Here is a 15,749-nt window from a genome sequence, read left to right as displayed (position 1 = left end):
TTAGTATTTACCGTACAGCATCACACATAATTTCTGAGACTTTTTACTTCTTAGCTATCAAATTGATGCACCCTAATTCAACCCCATTCTAGTATAAACCCTAAACCGTTTCTATGCAGGCTTAGTGGCCCACAAACTAATGGAATGGTGTGATTTAGCGAGTGCAAATAGGCAAGAGCCAAGAGGAAAGACTTTTATTCCTAAAATGTGATCTAACTCGCTTTGGGTTCCATCCTTCCAATTCGATGGTCGGATATTTGAAGAGGGAAAAAAGGAAGGCAAAAGACCTTCCTTTCCGAGCCCATTACTTCCCCCGAAATCTTCGAAATCCTCGTCAAAAACCCATCTTTGCTTTCTTCCTCGCCACTTTCCTGACACAAATTCTCTTTCTCCTTCCTTTTCCCTTGTTTTCTCTTCTGTTGGATTCCATTATAACGAAGGATTCCAAGAAATGGATGGAGAGGGAGACGAAGAGCTCCTGGTTGAAGAACGGGAGGTGGAGATGGTCACCTTCGCCGATCCTGGAGAACCCATAAAGAGAAACGGCTGGTTCATCAATCCATGCGCGAACCAAGATGGTGGCCTCCTTCGAGCTCCTTATGTTCCTCTGAGGTATAAGGGCGTCTCTTTTATTGCTCCCGAGGAGCCAAGGGTCTTCTTTAAAGGGTGGTCGAGCTCGCCGCGGCTATGGGACCAATGGGTCGGCAAGCTTCGACCCAAATACGGTGATTGCTGGAAGAAAGCTGGGATCTTGGAAGCAATTTTGGCATCTACTTACCGAATTAGGAGAGACCCATCCGCTATTTTTGGGGTCTCGGCGTTCTGGTGTGAGGAAACTAACTCCTTTCTCTTCCCCTGGGGCGAGGCCACGATCTCGCTCGAAGACGTCATGATTCTTGGGGGTTTTCCGGTGCTCGGCGAGCCGGTGAGGGAGTCATTGGTGGGTGAACTCAAAGACATCGAGGCGAAGATGACTGAGGAGCGCCTGAGATTCAACCGGATCTCATGCAAGAAGGCAGACCATTCGGCGTGGATGAAGCATTACATGGAGCGCGACGGCGATGAATTGGAGCATATTGCCTTCTTATCTCTGTGGCTATCTAGGTTTGTCTTCTGCAGTCATCCTGAGAAGACCTTGAAGCAGCATGTGTTTCCGATTGCAATTAGATTAGCGCGAGGGGTGAAGATTGCTCTTGGCCCCGCGGTCCTTGCCACCATTTACCGGGACTTGCGGGAGTTGAAGGAATATCTGGTTGCTGGTGGAAGTACAAAGGAGTATCCTTTAGTTGTATGGGCTCCTCTTCATGTGATGCAACTATGGGTTTGGGAGCGGTTCCCATCTCTGAGGCCAGAGGGTGAGAAATCTCTTGATAGCGGTGAGCCGAGGGCAGCGAGGTGGCATGATGTAGGTAAGAAGATGGACTTCTCGTTTGTGCAGGTGGTTCTTGAGTCACCTACTGAGTTCCTATGGCGGCCCTATGCTGTTAGTTTGAGTAATTGGTGTAAGCCCAAATTTTATAAGGAGAGTGGTGCATGGATTCGTGGTGATGCTGGTAGAGATGAAGAGTCCAGACAGTTTGCTCACTGTATAAGGGCTTGTGAGCTAGTGGGATTGGATTGTATCGAACAATATCTTCCGCACCGTGTGGCAATGCAGTTTGGGTTGAATCAAGATTTACCCTGCAGCATCCCTCGTGCTAACTCAAATTGGGAGGTGGCATGGGAGACTTATGATATTGCAGCAAAGAATGTTGCATTTTATGTGCCTCCCCATCTCCTTGAGTTGAATGTCACACTCGCATACTCAAGATGGTGGAAACAGCATATGTTGGATTGTGGTATAGCTGCAGATGAAAATGTAAATGGATCTGAGAGTCCAAAGTTTGTCAAAAGATTGCAGGAGATGACATCAGTCGAAAAGAAGAAGAAAATTCGGACTTTGCCTAATGGTAAGAAGAGAAAGGTGCAAGATCTTTATGATACCACGCTCTCAGAGTGGCTTGCATTTAACAATTGTAACATACGACTGAAGAAGAAGTACATGGAATCTAACGAGCCTACACCTCATGTTGTTGAAATCCAAAAGCAGCGTACTAATGTGATGAGACCGATGGATCAATTTACTAGGGGAGAAGGAGAAATCAAACAGGTCTCAGAGGCATGTAATGATGCCATAATTGAAGATAGGGCACCGATTGGAGAAACTTCTGTATCTGCTGTATTGGACAAAGTGAACAAGGCTACCATAGAAAGTGTTGAAAGAAGAATTGTTGAAGAGTATCGTTATGAACCAACTGCCTTAAAGCATGAAGAAACTCTTTCAGCAGATCAAGAACAGGGAAAAAAGAGTAAACGAGTTATGGATGACTACAAAGAGAAGGTAATTGTGGAAGATACTAAGAGAACTGATGATGGAGTGTCTCCTCAGTGCCCAGCTGCAATAAAGAAGCATGAAGAAGCTCTTCTACCAGAGAAAGAAATCAAGAGAGGCGATAATAAAGAAATCATGGAGATGGACAAAGAAAATGCAGATACTGTTGAAGATGTTAAGAGAGTTGATAATGGAGAGTTTCTTTGTGAACCAACTGCTACAAAGAGAGTTGTTAATGGAGGGTTTCCTTGTGAACCAACTGCCACACAGGAGTCTGGTGAAGCTCTTCCGTCTGAGCAGGCAAATCAGAGAGAAGAGCACAAGGGAGTTGCAAACATGGACGAGGACAGGGCTATTGTGAAAGACAATAAGAGAATAAAGGTGGAGTCTCCTTGCAACCAGACTGTGGCAAAGGAGACTGATGAAGCTCTTTCACCAGAGCAGGCAAATCAAAGAGGAGAGAGTAAAGATATTGTAGACAAGGACAAGGGAGATATTCTGATAAATGTTAAGATTGCAAATGCTGGAGAACTTTCCGGTCCTGAGAAATCTCCTCAAATGGAACAGGCAAAGCAGATAAGGGAGGACGACGTAATTTTAGATGATAAAAATGACAGTGTGCAGGATTTAATGAAAATGAATGATGGAGAATTTCTATGTGATTTAAGTTTTGGAAAGGAGGTTGAAGAAAATCTTACCCCAGAACAAGCTAGCAAGAGAAGAGAGAACAAGGTAAGTGTGGACAAGAACCAGCAGGAGGTGGTTGCTGAAGATGTTAAGAGTATAAATGATTCAGAGTCTCCACATGATTCAACTGTAGTGAGGGAGGCTGAACAAGCTCTTCCACCAGAACAGGCAAATAGAATAGAACAGAACAAGCAAGTTTTGGACAAAGACCAAGAGGAGAAGGGAATTGTCAATGATTTTAAGAGAACCAATGACGGAGAGTCTCTACATAATTCCAGTATAGTAAAGGAGGCTGAAGGAACTGTTCCACCAGAAGATGCAAGCGGGAGAGAAGTGAACAAGGCAGTTTTGGACAAGGGCCAAGAGGAGAAGTCAAATTTTGAAAATTTTGAGAGAACAAACGATGGAGATAATCCATGTGATTTAACAGTGGTAAAGGAAGCTGAAAGAACTCTTCCACCAGAACAGGCAAATGGGAAAGAAGACAAAAAGATAGTTTTGGACAAGGATCAGGAGGATAAGGCAATTGTCGAAGATGTTGAGAGAACAAGTGATGGAGAGTCTCCATGTGATTCAGCCGGGCAGGCAAACCAGCAAGGAGATAAAGTAGGAATTGAGGATGGTGTAAAGAGAACAAATGTTGGAGGATCTGGTCATGATTCTATAAATGTGCATGATCCGTCCGGCATGGAAGGCAAGGGATCTTTGAAAGATGTTAAGCAAACCACCATTTTGCCTGATGAAATTTTACTGATAAAGAAACCGGAAGGAACTGTTCTGGCATCAGCAAATAAGAGAAGGCAGAACAAGGCAAGTAGGGAAGATTTTAGGAGAAGAAATACTGGACTTTCTGCTTATCGCCAATTAAAGGAGCCTGTTCTATTGGACAAGGAGAACAAGACAACCATTCAGGATGTCAGTAAGTCATTTAAAATAGAATCTGTTTCTGACCTGATAATGATAGAGGAAAGAGCAGGATTTCTTCCGCAAGAGCAGACAAACTATAAAATGGAAAGAATAGAGGAAAAACGTGCTCTACGCATTGCTAAAGAATCTCAACTTGCAATGGAGATTAGAAAACTGAAGGAAGAGATTGCTGAAATTGAAGCAAGAGTGATGGATTTAGAGTCCATTTCTGACATGCCCTCTAGATAATAATGGTTCTGTCTTGCATAAATTATACCTAGTTAGATATCAATTCCTGTAAAAATTGACATCACAATGCTTGTCCATTTTGCTAGTAAAAACAAAATTTTGACTATATAATGTGCACATATTTTGTCTACCTACTTCATGAAAGCTATTAAATTTTAAAATTTAAGGTACTTTCTTACGGTTTTAATATGCATGCCCCATCTCATGCTCCAGTATATCTCGACTTAACCCAGGAAAGACATTAGTTTAAGAACATTTGATAGTATTAAAGAACTCATGCAATTGATTATCTAGTGAAGGGTAGTAGTCTGACTTCCTTAAAGGATTTCTTTATATTATAAAAATTGAAAGAATTGATTGCTTAACTTACCATTAATTAAAATAAGTGCTGAAATGAACATAAGAGCTAATGGTACTGTACTACTGTTTTAGCTTCCTGTCCAAACATTTACATAAATAATTTAGGTTTGGATGTTATAGTTCTTTTATCTATACTGCATATCCATTCCATGAGGATCTTATGTATTTTAAAAGCAAATCAGTGCTTTATCAGACAGAAGACGGTCCGAGATGGTGCCAAAAGACGGTCTGGGAGGTGTCCTGTTGGATAATTCTAGCTGAGGCCGAGCAAATCATATATGAAGAGGTGAGTAATCTAGGACTGTGTTGCATGTTTAGACACCCATAAGAAATACCAGTTGGTTTATTGGATTGCTTGTTTCGTGTCTCGAGGAAATGTCATGCATGAGAAGTTAGTACATTCCGGCACAGAATAGAGTTCTATTAGATTTGAGGGTTGATGCCAAGTTGAGAGTGGGAGTTCTAATGTACTCAAGTTAGTGACGCATATGTTCACGTTAGTTACCAATGCATGTTAACATAATTTGAAAATCATGTGATTGGAGCATTTTAATACCTTAGTACCTGCTAGTGTTTGCATTGAATCTAATTTTTGAAATTTGAACACTGGATAGTTATGAAAGAAATAAGCCACAATAATGTGTTGTCTACTAGAACACAGCCTGCAATGGCTATTATCTAAAAGGATGCTTATACCTAAATATGCTAGAAGCATTTAGTAGTGCCTTTAAAGATCATGTAGGTGCAATCTTTTTATTCTTTCTTAAGTAGTGTTTTGCCTAGGTGTTCTTTTTCTTTCTACGCAATGAGATTTATTTGATTGCTATTTCTGTCCATTTATCCACTGTTTATCATGATCAATGTAATAGCCTTATAATGCTACTTTTCAGAGACCTGTTGATCAATTATAGTTTCTTTAGTTTTCAGGTTAGATATTTTCTTAGTATTGCATCTACTTTTGCTTTTGCAGCTTAGCTTAGGCATAGAGCTTAGGCTGTGTTCACCGTGGAATAAGGGTGGAATAGATATAATAATTCTAATTTGGTATACCAGAAGAAGAGAGTTAATACTATTATGAGCTATTCTAATATTTAGTTCGATATTAGTATAATAAGTAATAATTATATTTAATGTGATATAAAATTGATATCCAAGTATTAAAGAATAATATAATTGTACTTAAAATAGTGACGTTTGAAAGCAAATGACAAATAATATTTTTTTGAAATAATTTTATTTTTATTATAAGTGGACTTAAAATATTCTATATACTTCGCACTATGAGAAAATAATAATGCACTGTACGGTAATACAGAGTTATAAGTCCACACTATGTGATAATACGGAGATATAAGCTCACACTTGGGGAAAAGTGTGCGGGCTTAATTTTTTTAATAATATTTGCAGAATTTATTAGTCTTAAAAAAGATGGAACCACAATTGTAGATGAGATTAATATTTAAAAGAAGAGAAGAGATAGATAAGAGAAAAAACTTAAACTATAGCTGAGATAACCGATATTTAAGAGAAGAGATAGTGGAGGGAGAGAATTTCAACTGTAGCTGAGATAATGTGTAATTAAATATTTTAATTTAGAAGTAAAATAGTAATTGTTAATTGTTATTAAATTATTTTTAAAATTTATATGAAAGAAGATGAGAGAGAATGATGAATTATTATACTAAAATAAAATAATTTCTTATTTAGTTACTATACCAAAATAATAGGCTTATTTTAAAATAAACATATTCCTATACCACAAAGTGAAATGTACACTAAGCCACTGCATTCATGTTGTACATGCAAGTTTTGTGGTATTTACTGTCCTGGGGACCTTAAATTGGTACATTTGGATGCATTATTTACTCATTTGGATGTACTAACTTTCTGTTCCGAACTGTATCGATACATGTTTAATGCATGATATTTTGTTCTAGATGGTTGAGTTCTATTCTATGAATTTGGTCAAATTTGGTCTTGATAAACGTTAGAGACTACTGGAGAGTCAATAAATCACTCTAACTCATCCTAAGATTCGTTAGATTTGACAACTTAGGGCTTGATTGGCTTTCCTGCAACACTTTGATATGGGCCTTGTAAGTACAGAAAGTCATAGCCAATTGGATGGTGTATAGATGGTTAAAAGGTCACGTATTTAATTAGAGTTCTGGAGCGGTCTCAGATCTCAATTTAACTGGACACCATTTGATTTCTCATTTCTCTATATTTTTTTTACCCTCCAAAATAGCAGAACATCTAGATTTTGACACACAAACACAGACGAATTTTCTATTTCTCATGCTATATTTATATGTGATTTGAAGAAAGCATGCATCAAAATATGCCAACATCAAAAAATTAACTGAATCCAAGTTAATCAATTGGATCCAGCTGTAGCAGTGAATTTGCCTCAATAGCATTACCTGATAACTATGATCCTACACAACTTTACAAGTTTATTAAGAAATAAAGAACGAGTTGGACATCATCACTACCTATAAAAGCAGTTCAAAATTAGTCACCAATTCCTTCAAGAAAACACGCTTTACCCACAATAGTACATGGTGACCTCCAAGTATCTTTTTCTTACAAGCTGCTGGATGGACTCTATCAAATTGGACAGCGCTCTTTCAGCTCATTCATGGATCCTCAACTTATCTTATTGCATTTCAGTGTGTGAAATTCTCATGTGATCCGAGGATCTTTGCTTCATGGAATCGGGCAACATGTAGTAACCTCAGCCAATGGGATGAGTGGCGACTCCTTCACTTGGAAAAACTGCTTTGAAAGCGATGAAGTTGTAAAGGTGCATGGGTTTTGATTGATACTATCCTTTGCACCACCATTGAGCTCCTAGTGTTATCTTGAGGCATGTTGTTATGGACTTATTGTTGCTTCAGCTGGACCGGGATGCTCTTGTTGTATAAGCAGGTCTACTGCAAAGATACTGCACCCCATATGCCAGGGAAGATGCTGCCGTGGTTGAAGCTACTAACCAACTGCAATCATTCACAATTTGGTTCAGCAGTTTGAAATAATTGGACTTATTTGTCCTTTGATAGATAAAACAGCTAATGGATGTGATAAAGGATGATGAAGAGGATCTCCTGGACAGAAATCTATATGGATTGTAATATTGTATATCTCTCACATTATACAACCCAACACTACTCAGAACAGGATCTGAGCTAGTTTATGAATACAAATGCCTTTCAGTGCAGAACTTGCATTCTAAGCAGGTTAAGTAGTATTTAAAAAGAATTGAGATGAATCATTGGAGCTTTAGGACTACATAAAGATGCAAGAGTGAAGGCACATAACAAGTTAGAAAAGGTAAAGACAATTATTACAAATGCCCATATCGAAATCCTTTGATTCATGAAACAGATACTGAGGTCAATTAAAGTAAAGAACATTATTATGATAATGGTATAAGACAGAATAGAGATGTATCTAAACATTATCTTGGATAGGGTTTTTTGCATGTATATCTTTCCAAATTTGACCTTTTAAATTATCTTAATTTCGTGCACACTCAAAACACTTTTTTTGCATGGATATTTCCCACAACTAACTAACAAAAGTATAAATTACCTCAAGTATGTTATGTACAACTGGGTTTCTTCAGTGCCAAATTCTGGTTGAAGAAGTGCAGAAGCAACTAAAATCAACTGGAGTACTGTATTAACCTGCAACAAGATTCCAATCTCAGTAAAATGACATAAAGCAAGTATACTTCTTTCTTAATAAACTTTGAAGTTAAAAATGAAAGATATTGTATATATTTGTATCTTCAGTTACAAGGTTATGGAAGAGCAAATGGTTAAACCAAGTCAACCAATTTGTAGAGAGAGATAAGAAAGACATGCCTTGCTAATAAAGAGAGGCTCCACCTTCTCTTGACGGGTTGAATCAAGGTTGATGAAATCAGACCAAGAATTCCACTAAAATAAGAAATAAATTTGCTGAGATTTGAGAAAGCTAATTTGCATAATTGCCTCCTAACTGTGAGAATCTCACCTGCCACCCCAAGATAGAAGCTCGTCTATACACTGCACCACTGACAAGAGCAACGTCTCTTACGATGACCAAGCCAACAAGTCCAGCTTTTCAAACAGCATAACAGAAAAGGACACAAGTCAGAGTATATCATCATTGTATTGTATTATTTTTACTCAAGGTTTAGTTATATGAAAAATAACACATGATACATCTAGAGAAGAGTTAATGACACTGCAGTGTTTAAACTTTAAAACCTTCTAGTTGTAAGTAGGGGTGTAGACTAGCCGAGCTCGAGCGAGCTGAGCCTATCTCGGCTCAACTCAAAATTGATTGATATTTAGCTCGACTTGCTAAGATTATCAAGCTGGCTCCACTCGGCTCAAGCTGGCTTGGTTTTTCAAAAATCTTATTCTGTATTTACTTTACAGCTACAACATTATAACCTTTTGAGAGCTGGACATATATAAAAATGATTCCTAACTCTTTATTTCCCGATGCAGGACTAATTGCCATCCAACAAATTTAAAAAATTAGACTTTCTACAATCTACATGTAATATCTAGGATTCAAATCTAGATCATCCTATATTAAAGTGAATTACCAGCTATGATACAACATATTATTATAATTTTTTAATAGATAATATATATCATATTATATCTTAAAAAAATATTGAGCTAATCTGAGCTGAGCTTAAGTGAGCCAAATCTAGCTCGATTGAGCTCATTTAGAGCTTGAGCCGAGTTCAAGCCGAGCTCACAAGCCGATGTGTTTTTAACAGCCCTAGTAGTAAGGCCACAAGACCAACATGTAGAACTTAAGATGAGTTAATCCTCAATTATATATTGCAAGAACTTAAGATGCACATAGACTCATGATAAATGACAACCACATATGATAATCAGACTTATCATTGCAAGAATTCAAATTCATGTCTGGAACCTTTTTTCTTTGGGGGGGGTAAATCATTTCTTTACCTCAATATCCCTAAAGAAATGCACCACCAATATTAAATATAAATGCCATCTTGCATATTGTAGGAGACTGATATTCATTGAAAAGATGTAGCTTCTCCTCTTACTGATATGCATAAAATCAAAATGAAACTTTCACAACTTGGCCAGCACCTAAAATTCTTAACAGTTGCTCCCCCACATTATCCAAGAAGTATCCTGAACTTATCTAAAGCTTTCTATTACTATCAAATGGACCTAGAGAGTGTCATTAGTTATTGCATACAAAAAATAAAAATCAGATATCATATTATTTTTGCTTCATTGATACGATTATTCTGTAAATCAAGTTGCTGCTCTACAACATTTGGGAGGTCTAAGCATATCAAGCATGTCAAGTGTTCCCTTATGGAAACATACATGTTGAGCAAAAAAAAAATGATGAAGCTACTACTCACAATGTAAGAGGTCCTTTTTCACCATAGCGACAGCAACACAGCCAATTAAAACCTGTCAAAAGAAGTCAAAGACTCAAACATAATCATGCTAAGCTGAAATGCTGCAGAGATTAATCTGGCATTCTCTAAGCCATTGGATTTATAGATATTAAACCTTGTCGGCAAGTGGATCAAGGTAAGATCCAAACACTGAATTGATACCCATCTTTCTCGCAAGGAACCCATCCAACTGCGACAACAACAAAGAACCATGAGAAGTAACAAACTAAAGTATATTGGTTAATATATTCTCACCATTGTAATTGGTAGTGAATTGCTTACCCAATCAGTTGCTCCAGAGATAGCCAATGCACCAAAAGCAGGAAGATACCATTCATTTATTATCATCCTACAGAGGTTGTGTGATCTGTTAGAATTTCAACAATGATGAAACATTATCCAAGTCCATCTTCCTTTTCCTAATCAATTAGGAATCCCACCTCCATGTGGCTTCCAAACAAACTTTAGTATCATAACACAAAATCCATATTGACGATGAATGCATCACTAATTCCAAAATGAATATAAGCATGCATCAATCTAGCCTGTCTCAACCATTGTTGTTCCGGCTAGAAAAGAATCTCTGCTTACATTGTTTACTTGTGATCTTTCTAAAATATGCACACACTTCCGTATAATTACAGAACAGAATCAATGTGGGTTTGGATTCCCAACTTGCACTACCGGAGCAAACAACAAAATGACACATATTAGCTCAAAAACTGAGTGCAGAGAAGAACAATCATGAGAATAGAATGTTTCCTACCAAGGGATTTCTGCTATAACTCAGTCTAAGGACCTAAAACGAGATATGTATTTCACAAGTCAACTGAACTAAAGTTTCATTTGTATTCTCCATAGACATCCTTCAACAACGAAAGTCAGCATTCTACAGCAGCGGTATTGTAAATAACCCATATGTAATACTACATGGTTACTAAATTATCTCACAACTAATTGCTAAAATTGACTTCTGCGTGTATCAAGAAATGATAAAAGAGCTAAAGAAATCACACATTCTTCCACGATCTCTAAAATGATCATCTGATTTTGGGAAACAATATCATTCAATGTCATACAACTTACCACCCAATTACGGGACCAGACACCATCCTACTGATCGACACCAAATTTGGCAAATTCAGAAACTTCTCATCAACGCCGATCTTTCCATCCACGCTCCGATTTCGCCTCCTGACCTCCCTCACCGAGCCAAATGGTAATACAATCGGAAAGGTCCTCGCTTTGAGTAAGTCCGTAGGGAACACTGCCCCCCTCCCGCGCAAGTAGAGCGGGGTCGCCGACTGAGACAGCTTCCACGGCGTCGAGGAAAGGAAAAGCGGGCCAGAGAAGGGGACCCATCGGGACAACGGAGAGAAGATCCGCGACTGGGAGGAGGTGAGGAGAAGCGCGAAGGAGACACGGTACGGGAAGGAGGAGGAGGAAGGAGAAGGGGAGAGGAGAGGAAAAGGGGGATTGGAGGTGTGGGAGAAGGAGGAGGAGGAAGAGAGGTGGGATCTAGGGTTAGAGTTTCGGAGGAGGGACCTTAGTAGGGTTTTGAAGAGCATATCGGAGGAGGAGAAGGGTGCTGCTTGGGGAGCTTGGGGAACCATTTGCAAGACGGAGGGCGGCGCTTCTTGCGCGCTAAAGGATCGTCTGCATTTCAAAATGTAAGAATTTCCTCCAATCTATATATGTGGCAGTCTACGTTTGGCTATTACGCCAGTTGTATATTGCAATTTTACCTTCCAAGTTCCAAGGAATGTTTTGCACATCACCACCTTAATCTTTGTGATATTCCACATTTCCACTGCCAACACTTTTTCTAGGTCATTTTGGCATAAACACGAATTAGAGGTAAGGTTTTGCAAATATGCTAGAACGTCGACGTGTCGTACACTAGAATGTCTTCATAACACTGATCACTCTCACTCCAGAGTCCACTCTCCGGTGTCCTCCTTCCATTGTCGACAAGAAAAAGATGGCGAACGCATGGCGGAGAGACAAATTCATCCTTCTCCCTTCTCACAAGATCCTGATCCTCGCCATCTCATCCCTCCTTCTCCTCCTCTTCTTCTTCTACCCCACCTCAAACCCTAACCCTGGATCCCCTCACACTCTAACCCTAACCCTATCCCACGGGATCCGACCCTACGACTGCTTCGCTTCTCCCCAGGCATCTCCAGTCTTCGCCAGCCTCGTCGAAGGCGTACGTTACCCTTTCCTCTTCTCGCTCGCGGACTTCGGGGCGCTGCCGGAGAAGCCCCACAAGAATATAGTGCGGATGCTCAAAGGCAAGTCCTTTAGAAAGCCCGACATCTCGGCGACGATCCAAGATCTCTTGGAGGGGAAGGAGAGGGATGGCGGATTGGTGTTGGATGTGGGGGCTAATGTGGGGATGGCGGCCTTCGCGGCCGCCGCCATGGGGTTCCGAGTGGTGGCCTTCGAGCCTGTGTTTGAGAATTTGCAAAGGATTTGCGATGGCGTGTTCCTGAATCGGGCCAGGGACCAGGTTACGGTGTATGCTGCAGCCGCCTCCGACCGGATTGGAAACATCACATTCCATAAGGTAATGGTTCTCTTGGGGATGCAATTGAAGCATTTTTATCTTTTACATTGGTGGTGTGATTGTCATGTACTTGTAGCAAGGATTGGATCACAAGATTATAGAATAGAGAATTAATTAGATTCAAGAACTTTAGATCCAATCAGCAAGAGGATGATCTAGCATGCCAACTGTATCTTGGAATTGCCGGCAAAACAAACTTTATCAAACTAGTTTCTAGAATCATACTTGCTAAGTAGATCTTCTATGTATGGTGTTTTATAAGTGGTGATAAATTGTCAAAGCAAGTTTTACACTGAAACTTCCATTGGTGAAGAGTCATTCCTCAAACTGGTATCTTTACAAATGTCCATAAAGGCAGTTATAGTGCATTATATGAATTTGAGTAAGTGTTGTCTGTGAGGAAAAAATATGAAAAGAAAATTATGATTTTGCACGCTTGGAAAGTGATCTATACTTATCATTTGGTGAAGACCTTCCTCTAGGATTCTCTGTAATGTCTTGTTGAGCTGCAGTAATCTTTTTTTCTCAGGAACCTTAGGTTGCAGTTAACCTTAGTAGATCATTGCCGAATATGTAGGCAATATTTGTTGACTTCTAAAAACAACTCATTAATCATAATAATTTGTAGAAAAGACAGACTTCTGCAACTAATAATTATATACATGCTTTTTTTTTCTCTAACACCAACATCTTTTGAACTGATACCATGGCTTTCTCCTTTCAAAATTAGGCATAATATAACAGAAATTGATATCTGGCAGAAGGTCATCCTTCATGTTGTTCTATAAATTTTCTAGCAGCTGCAATAGTGGTTGCCATGGATTAGACATTCCTCGCCACAATATGTTTTAACTTCTTATGGTATATGACTTGTTGCAGGAATCATGGTTTATAGGAACTCATTTTTACACCACCTCACTTTATATGAGTTACTGCAGGATTCTTAGCCCAAGTATCTAACTTTGTTTAGATGCATCTCCAGTCTACTAGCTTATGGTCAATTGTGTTTGTTAGATGATTCATGATTCTATTTTTGGTGAATGTGTGGAACCATATGGGCACTGTCTTTATTATTTTATCTTCTTTTCAAACTTCAATGTTCCATATTTACCTTTCATATTTCATACTACTATATTTTAGCTGAACTCTGTAAGTCACTAGTTGGATATGTTTTTTCTGAAGATGTTCCAATCGTAATACTTAATTAAAGTTTAGATATATTACCTTCCCACTGGCACTCAGCTTGCTTGGACTGTAAACCCCCTCGGATATTGCATAATGTCGGATGTTTTTTGTACTTTTTTGAAGAAAAATACTTGGTGCAGATAATTTTTCTGAAAAGTACTCTTTTAAGGTTTTATTCTCTAGGACGTGAGTTCGTGCCAGCAAAGAAATTATTTTATGGTTATAATCTCATGATGACCAAACATGTTTTGTTGGGGCCTTTGCAAGATGGGTGAAGAGATGCATACCTAGTAAATTGTTCATGCTATTTTCCATTCTGTATGTATTGGTGATAGGTGAATAATTAACATTCTTTCAGCTATATTTCTTAGCTGTTTCTTACAGTACAATTCTTGACTTGCTATCTTATATGGCCGACACATATCTAGTCCCAACCTCAAGTTGAGTACTATTATTCATACACGCAACTCATATTTCTGATTTAGAAGATAGAAGAACTGGTCAATAATCTGAGCCTATCGAAATATCAATTATATGATTGATTGACAAGTTCTTTTTTAATCTTGGACGTGCTAATATGCTCACTCTTACTAAATTAGGCTTGTTGAGTACTTACTTTCTTACTTTTACTGCTATGATGAATCAGCTTGTTGGCCGTCTTGACAACAGTGCCATCTCTGCAACTGGTGCAAAGTTAGCCTTCAAGTCTAATGAAGAAATTGCTGTGGAGGTACTCACAATCCCTTTGGATGAAGTCATTCCAGATGCTGAACGAGTTTTGCTGATCAAAATTGATGTCCAAGGCTGGGAATACCATGTTTTGAGAGGTGCCTTGGGGCTTTTGTCTAGAAGAAAAGGTGAAGCTCCGTACCTCATATATGAGGAAGATGAGCGGTTGCTGCAGGCAAGCAACAGCAGTGCACTTGAGATAAGAAAATTTCTTGAGAGCGTAGGTTATCATCATTGTACTCGGCACGGTACAGATGCACACTGCACAAAGATTTAGTTGACATGACAGCTTGCCACAAGGTAGACATGGATATTGTTTTCCAATTTTACAGTGAGGTACAGAGAGGCATTGGAGACCAATTTGCAGCAGCAATGTGAGGTTCTTTTCCTTTATAATCACACAAGTTGGATCAGAATCTTGCCTGGGCCTCCCATTCATTCATTGCCTGTCACCTGTATCAGGTACTCATTTGCCAAGCAAAACGCAAGTGCGTTTTCAAGTTTTTCAAATACTATAACCATTTCATTAATTGGTTGTAACAATTAGCATTTTAGCAACCTACTTTTATTGTCATATTGTGATAGAACCAGAGAAATTTTTGGTTTTAGACTGTTGGCAACTGGATTTCTTTTGCCCAATTCACCTATCGATTTCTTGATGGTATTCTGGGGGTTGCTTGCAAGTCTTTTGCAATTTAATTATATTTATTTTTTTATTTGTAATAATAGATTTTAATATGCATCGTAATTAAATTGGTAAAGCACCGTCGTTTGCAGACACAATGTATATGTGAATTTATGGGTTGATGCTGTCTGAGCCAAGACAAACCAATCATGTTCTGAGATACTCTTAAATGCCATTTAGTCACAATATTTGCAGGTCTTTTGGATATAAACCATGCAGAAATGCTTGAGGCTTTCACTGATGTAGGGTCTAGAAAGGGCAATATCAATTGTTTTTACCTTCAGTATTAAAGTGGATGTATTGTGATCTAGCGAAGTACACTGGTGAATGCAGTATAGAGCATTGTAACATCATCACTCCAACTAATGCTCTCTAAGTCAATAGTGAGGTGAAGAGAACACTTGTAACAAGTACGTTTATGGCTAATAATATGTATCTCCCTTTTGCAACATAGAAATATCTCAGAAAATGAAAATAAAGTCTCGATACATTCATCTCAACATCTTGCCATAGTCTTCAATCATAAGGATTACAGTCAATACGTCCTCCAAACATC

General features: G+C 38.7%; 3 protein-coding genes across 4 annotated transcripts; 2 read left to right on the top strand and 1 right to left on the bottom strand.

Moving 5' to 3' along the window:
- The first annotated feature begins 156 nt into the window (after positions 1 to 156).
- LOC140796155 (uncharacterized) lies at positions 157 to 7,796 on the top strand. Of its 2 annotated transcripts, none has more exons than XM_073149047.1 (3): positions 157 to 3,977; positions 4,756 to 4,859; positions 7,247 to 7,796. In XM_073149047.1, the coding sequence occupies exons 1-3, from the start codon at positions 452 to 454 to the stop codon at positions 7,358 to 7,360; spliced, it is 3,744 nt and encodes a 1,247-aa protein (XP_073005148.1). In that variant the 5' UTR covers positions 157 to 451; the 3' UTR covers positions 7,361 to 7,796. The 2 variants fall into 2 exon arrangements, with proteins under 2 accessions (XP_073005148.1, XP_073005149.1); XM_073149048.1 differs by having other exon boundaries at positions 158 to 3,977; positions 4,767 to 4,859.
- LOC140796156 (CDP-diacylglycerol--glycerol-3-phosphate 3-phosphatidyltransferase 1, chloroplastic) lies at positions 6,924 to 11,723 on the bottom strand. The gene is made up of 8 exons (XM_073149050.1): positions 11,112 to 11,723; positions 10,308 to 10,374; positions 10,141 to 10,215; positions 9,987 to 10,038; positions 8,594 to 8,679; positions 8,443 to 8,517; positions 8,168 to 8,262; positions 6,924 to 7,572 (listed from the first exon to the last, which is right to left on the bottom strand). The coding sequence occupies exons 1-8, from the start codon at positions 11,636 to 11,638 to the stop codon at positions 7,470 to 7,472; spliced, it is 1,080 nt and encodes a 359-aa protein (XP_073005151.1). The 5' UTR covers positions 11,639 to 11,723; the 3' UTR covers positions 6,924 to 7,469.
- Positions 11,724 to 11,950: 227 nt separating this feature from the next.
- LOC140796157 (uncharacterized) lies at positions 11,951 to 15,172 on the top strand. The gene is made up of 2 exons (XM_073149051.1): positions 11,951 to 12,594; positions 14,426 to 15,172. The coding sequence occupies exons 1-2, from the start codon at positions 12,007 to 12,009 to the stop codon at positions 14,783 to 14,785; spliced, it is 948 nt and encodes a 315-aa protein (XP_073005152.1). The 5' UTR covers positions 11,951 to 12,006; the 3' UTR covers positions 14,786 to 15,172.
- The last annotated feature ends 577 nt before the right edge of the window (positions 15,173 to 15,749 follow it).

This window comes from Typha latifolia, chromosome 10, assembly GCF_019914945.1.
Source record: "Typha latifolia isolate L0001 chromosome 10, TyphaL0001v2, whole genome shotgun sequence".
Lineage (NCBI taxonomy): Eukaryota > Viridiplantae > Streptophyta > Magnoliopsida > Poales > Typhaceae > Typha > Typha latifolia.
This window is presented reverse-complemented; position numbering and strand designations above follow the sequence as displayed.